Here is a 5,465-nt window from a genome sequence, read left to right on the forward strand (position 1 = left end):
AGGTCATTGGTCAGGCCACATTTGGAGTACTGTGTTCAGTCTTGGACCCTTACCTTAGGAAGGTCATTGAATTGTTGGAAATGGTTCAGAGGAGGGCTACTAGAATGGTGCCTGGGATTGAGGGGGTTTCATACGAGGAGAGGTTGAAATCTCTATAATTGTTTTCTCTTGAAAAAAAAAAGAAGAGTTAGGGGGGATCTGATTGAGGTATTTAAGATTTTAAAGGGAATTGATAGTGTTGATGCATCATCTTTTTTCATCCTTAATGGTGAGAATGGTAGGAATAGGGGACATAAATATAAATGTTGGCAGGGTAGGAGTCATCTTCAGCTAAGATAATTTTATTTTTCTAACAAGGTGGTTGGCCTTTGGATGTTGTGGAAGCAGTAAATTTAAGAGAAAGCTTGATAACTATATGAATGATAATGGTTGACTTTGAGGTTTCACTTAATAGTTTTTAGTTTAGAGGATGGGAGAGCCTAGATGGACCAATACGTCCCTTGTTGTCCCTAAACATTATGTTATGTTATAATATGAAGTTATATGTTTTCAGAACTTGCATGCTTTTGTGAAAGTATAATATGAGATAAACAATATGCATTAACAATGGAAAGTAACATAGAAGAGAACAAATGTAACACAAGTTATACAATACAGTAGATAAATAAAATAAAGAAAAATATAAAACAATAGTGTATATATACAAATGAATGAACAATTAGGACTGACACTGGCAATGCTTATTTTATACATATACATGTCTTACAAATGCATATAAACAGTTTAAATTGACAACAAAATCCATTTAAAGAAAATATAATTTTTTGCTCATTTCAACAGGTTGTTTTGTACCTAATTGAATATCAATCTGTGTTCATCTCTTTCTTTTTTTGATCCTGTTTGAGCATTGATAAATTAGCTGTGGAATGGTTGTATTACGCCTGATGGAGACCAGTTGCTAGACATCACCATTACAAGACAAAATAAACTTGTTTCTATTTCAAAATTGTATTTTTACAATGATTTTTTTTATTATGCTTATCTCCCAACATTGAGGGGATTATAACTCCTATGCATATTGCTGTTAAATGTAACAACTGACTATATGGGTGGGGTTTGGGACCAAAATGGGGGTGTGCAAAAAAAAAATCCTGATCAAGTTATTATGAATGTCTTGTGTATACTATATGCCATAGGAAAAAGTTAGGGATAACTGCTCCCCCCATTCCCTACTCCTGTAATTTCACCTATTGTCAACTATTTTGGTTGTTCAAATTGTGAATGACTTTCTGTCATTATGGTTATATATAAATTTCTAAAATATATGAAAAACTTGCATTATCATAACACATATTTTGAAATTAAAAATCTCAACATTATTTTCCCATATTTACCTGATATAATAGTTTCTTTGCCTATGGATTTTGTTTGACTAGCTTGCTTGGAGCTTTCTTTCAAAGAATTTCCATTGTCCTTACTGTTTCCACCAGCAATAAATCGTAGGAGAAAAAGCTGATGTGTTCCTAAAAATGTTTCTGAAAAAACATAAAAACAATACTAATCACTCATAGCACTGACAACATTTCCAAACAAATATTTTACTGGGTAATACCAATAATGACCACAGCTGTATGTAAAATCATCCAATAGAGGTAAATCAGCTTTCTTCTAATGTGCATTACAAAAAATAATTAATATTGATATATCACTAATAAATAAAGATCTTTACTTCACTAATATGAAATTATTCCCTTTCCTCATTTTTTTGTTACTCATTTTGTTACTATTACTTAAAAATGTAATAAGCAAAACCCCTGAACCAATAGGCCCCAAATTAGGGTATAGAAACTTCTGAAAGGATATAGTTCCTTCAAAATATTCCTTCCCAAATAACTTTGACAACTGAAAAGTGTCCAAAAAGAATTAAGAAATGGTTAGCTGAAAATTTGGATAGCTTAACAAATGGACTGAAACTTGAATAATAAGATTAAATTCAAATAAAAAATAATAATGTAGAAATTATGGGTTTTATAAAAAGAAAACAGCCTAAATATTTAGAAATTAGGCTATACTTACACACCAACCATTGAGAAAAATAAAAAATTAAACCCACCTTTTACTAGTAACAGAAAACTGCCACAATGGCTTTAGTGACTTATCCACCATATTGCAAAGATCTTTTTCTTCAGTCAAGTTATTAAGTTGGTTCTCGTCTAATATTAAATGTGCAATTAAAATTATAATAACATTTGAGGGAGTTTAAAAAAAAAGTTTGATAAATATTTAAGGGACAAGTCTGACTTTGAGTTTGTTTTTTAAGTGGATGAGACAGCCTCAGTGGACCAACTGGTTCCTTACATGTCATGTAAGGTGGATGAGACAGCCTCAGTGGACCAACAGGTTCCTTACATGTTATGTAAATTTGATGATACAGCCTCAGTAGACCAACAGGTTCTTTACATGTTATGTAAGGTGGATGAGACAGCCTCAGTGGACCAACAGATTCCTTACATGTCATGTAAGGTTGATCAGACAGCCTCAGTGGACCAACAGGTTTCTTGCTGTCCTTACATGTTATGTAAAGTGGATTAGACAGCCTCAGTGGACCAACAGGTTCCTCACATGTTATGTAAGATGGATGAGACAGCCTCAGTGGACCAACAGGTTCCTTACATGTTATGTAAGATGCATGAGACAGCCTCAGTGGACCAACAGGTTCCTTACATGTTATGTAAAGTGGATTAGACAGCCTCAGTGGACCAACAGGTTCCTTACATGTTATGTAAGATGCACGAGACAGCCTCAGTGGACCAACAGGTTCCTTACATGTTATGTAAGATGCACGAGACAGCCTCAGTGGACCAACAGGTTCATTACATGTTATGTAAATTTACTATTTATGCCCTTATCACTGTCATTAATATAAATAAGAAAATGCAAAGGCCTAAGAATTGACCCTAGAGGTCCTCCACTATAACAAATGTCTACTTCGACTGGACTCCATTAATAACCATTTTTTGTTTTCTTCCATCCAAATACTATACAATCCAATTAACTAGTCTCTCCCCAACTCTACAGATGCTAAATGTGTGTGGCACCTTATCAAAAGATTTATGAAAATGTTAAGTACACACCCTTTCCTTCGTACAGATAAGAAGTGATATTCTTGAAGAAGAGATAGCAGGTTATTAAAGTAAGATTTTCCTTTGGTGAATACAGGTTGAGTTTTATTTATAATATTTCATTGAATGATTTAGTAAACCCTTTTTTTTTTTTACCAGACAGAAGAAATGTTCCCACTACAGAAGTAAGACTGGCCTATAATTCCCAGGGCAAGTCTTATCATTCCCTTTAGAAAGAGAAGTAACATAAACAACTCCCCAATCATCAGGTACCTATTATTTGTTTTTCAATTTCTGAATCTTTCTGCTTATCACCATAAATATAGACATGATTCAGGTCAATTCCAATATTACCCATGGAATACTTAGGGTAAGGAATATTACTAGTTGTTTACTTGTAAAAACAGAAGAGCATTTTGATTACTTGTATAAATGGCATAATCAAAAATGCTAATTTCAAGTACTTGATTATTTCACAATACAAATCAATTATTTTATGTGACATTAATCTATATAGTTGGTGCTCATAAGTAATTGATTATACAGATTAATTGAATTAATCACCCAGCTCTGGCGATTAGCAACAGATCTAAAATGGCATCTACACAGTTTAGTTACCAGATCATTTGGTATAAAAAAAACATCCTAAATCATTGCAAGAAACCTCACTGTCTGAATGCATACAGTCCCAATTGGTGTGTTTAAAGTTCAAGTGTCCCATAATTATTGCATAAGTACTTTTATTAGTAGTAGCCCTTGTATCATTACACAATCTCTCATTTACCCCTTTTTTCTGTTAAGGTGATCTGTAACATTGGCCAATTAAAATCTTTATACTTTTGAAACCCCTCATTGTAACCCATGTTGTTTCAACTTGTTGACTATCATTATATTATAATCGTCCATTTCAACTAGAGCCTTGAACACATCTATTATATCCCTTATACTCATAATGTTAAAATAATGTTAAATAAGTCTATTCCTGATCCTACTATGTTTATCCATACATTTAAAACCATTATTTAACTTCTTATACTTTGAACCTCCTATTTCCAAAGTCCTCTTTGCCTTAGCTATCATATCGTTTTGTTTATTCCAATTTCCCAAGTTCCCTCACTACTATACAAGTTCAGTTTAAACTCTATTAAATATGTTTAGAGCTTCCCTAGACATCCTACTTCTAAAGTAGAGCCATCTCTAGCATATAATACACCCTCACCCTGAAAATTATCTTGCAATGTCCAACCAAGGTCCAACACCTATCATTCTAACACATCACTGATAACCTTTCATTTAATAATTAGAATATGCTAAGCAACCCAGTCCTGCAACTAGTTTGAGGGAGCACTCATGAAATGGTCACATTTATTTCTTTCCCTAAACCTCTGAAACAGTTCTTTATACTTATGAAACAGCTCTTTTGATATACATTTTACATCATTTACTCATATACACACTACAGAAAAAGAGAATATTCCTTGATATCAGCAACACACTTGATAATATCCTTGACTTAATTTGGCAGGCAAATTCTACTCCTAGTATTTCTATGCTTCTCACTACAAATAACTTTATCTTATACTTAATGAAAGAATACCCCAATCATCTCTTTCCTCAAACCTATTAAAGATTAGTACTTGAATGCTAACTTAACTTTTCTTTATAAATAAATACAACTAAAAACACAATTTTTTGGTATACATAATAAAGATTGTTTTTAATTGTATTTACTTATGGTTTCAAACAAGTGTCCAAAAAAAGTGTTTCATAATTCTAACAAGAAGCTGTCTTTGTAGCTTTCACTTTTGTACTACTGTCTATTTTTATAAACCTAGTACTCATATTCTTTTCCTTCCTCAAACCTTTAACATATTCTCATAATTTCTTCTGTTTGATAATGATTTTTTCCCCTTTTTCTACAAACTGTAACTTGATTTGTGAAATACATAATGTAGACAGATGAATCTTATAACTTGAAAGTCATAGTTATATGATAATAGTGGTTTATATAATGAAATGATTTCAGAATAATTTTACATAATTTAAAAACAGAAAACATATGGTTACTAAATATTTCTAAAATGGGTAATGAAACCAAAAGACAAACACAAGAAAACTTACTTGCATATAATACAGTAGTCTGACATGGGGTAAAGTTTCGACTCTCACAGGGTGCAAGACAGTAGCTAATTCTTCTTCTAGTGGTAGCAACTACAAGATTTCTGAGAAATGGAACAAACACTGGCCTAACCATTTTTCAAATGCCAATAAAATGGCCTATACTTCCTTAAATGAGAAAAATTTTAGTTAGACAACATGAAAACTGCAATTTTCTAAAATTAC

At 32.3% G+C, this 5,465-nt stretch overlaps 1 protein-coding gene across 6 annotated transcripts in view; it reads right to left on the minus strand.

Annotated features, from left to right (window-relative positions):
• The window catches only part of LOC106472130 (zinc transporter 9-like), a 65,522-nt gene that overhangs the window by 58,479 nt on the left and 1,578 nt on the right, over positions 1–5,465 (minus strand). For 5 of the 6 annotated variants that reach the window (XM_022400732.1, XM_022400730.1, XM_013932756.2 and 2 more), the window contains exons 2-3: positions 5,244–5,408; positions 1,395–1,535 (exon numbers count right to left, since the gene is read on the minus strand). In XM_022400732.1, coding sequence (XP_022256440.1) covers positions 1,395–1,535; positions 5,244–5,376 — 274 coding nt within the window. In that variant the 5' untranslated portion in view covers positions 5,377–5,408. The remainder of the gene's footprint in view (positions 1–1,394; positions 1,536–5,243; positions 5,409–5,465) is intronic. The other variant, XM_022400728.1, reaches the window with a different exon arrangement.

Source organism: Limulus polyphemus, unplaced genomic scaffold, assembly GCF_000517525.1.
Source record: "Limulus polyphemus unplaced genomic scaffold, Limulus_polyphemus-2.1.2 Scaffold5103, whole genome shotgun sequence".
Classification (NCBI taxonomy): Eukaryota; Metazoa; Arthropoda; class Merostomata; order Xiphosura; family Limulidae; genus Limulus; species Limulus polyphemus.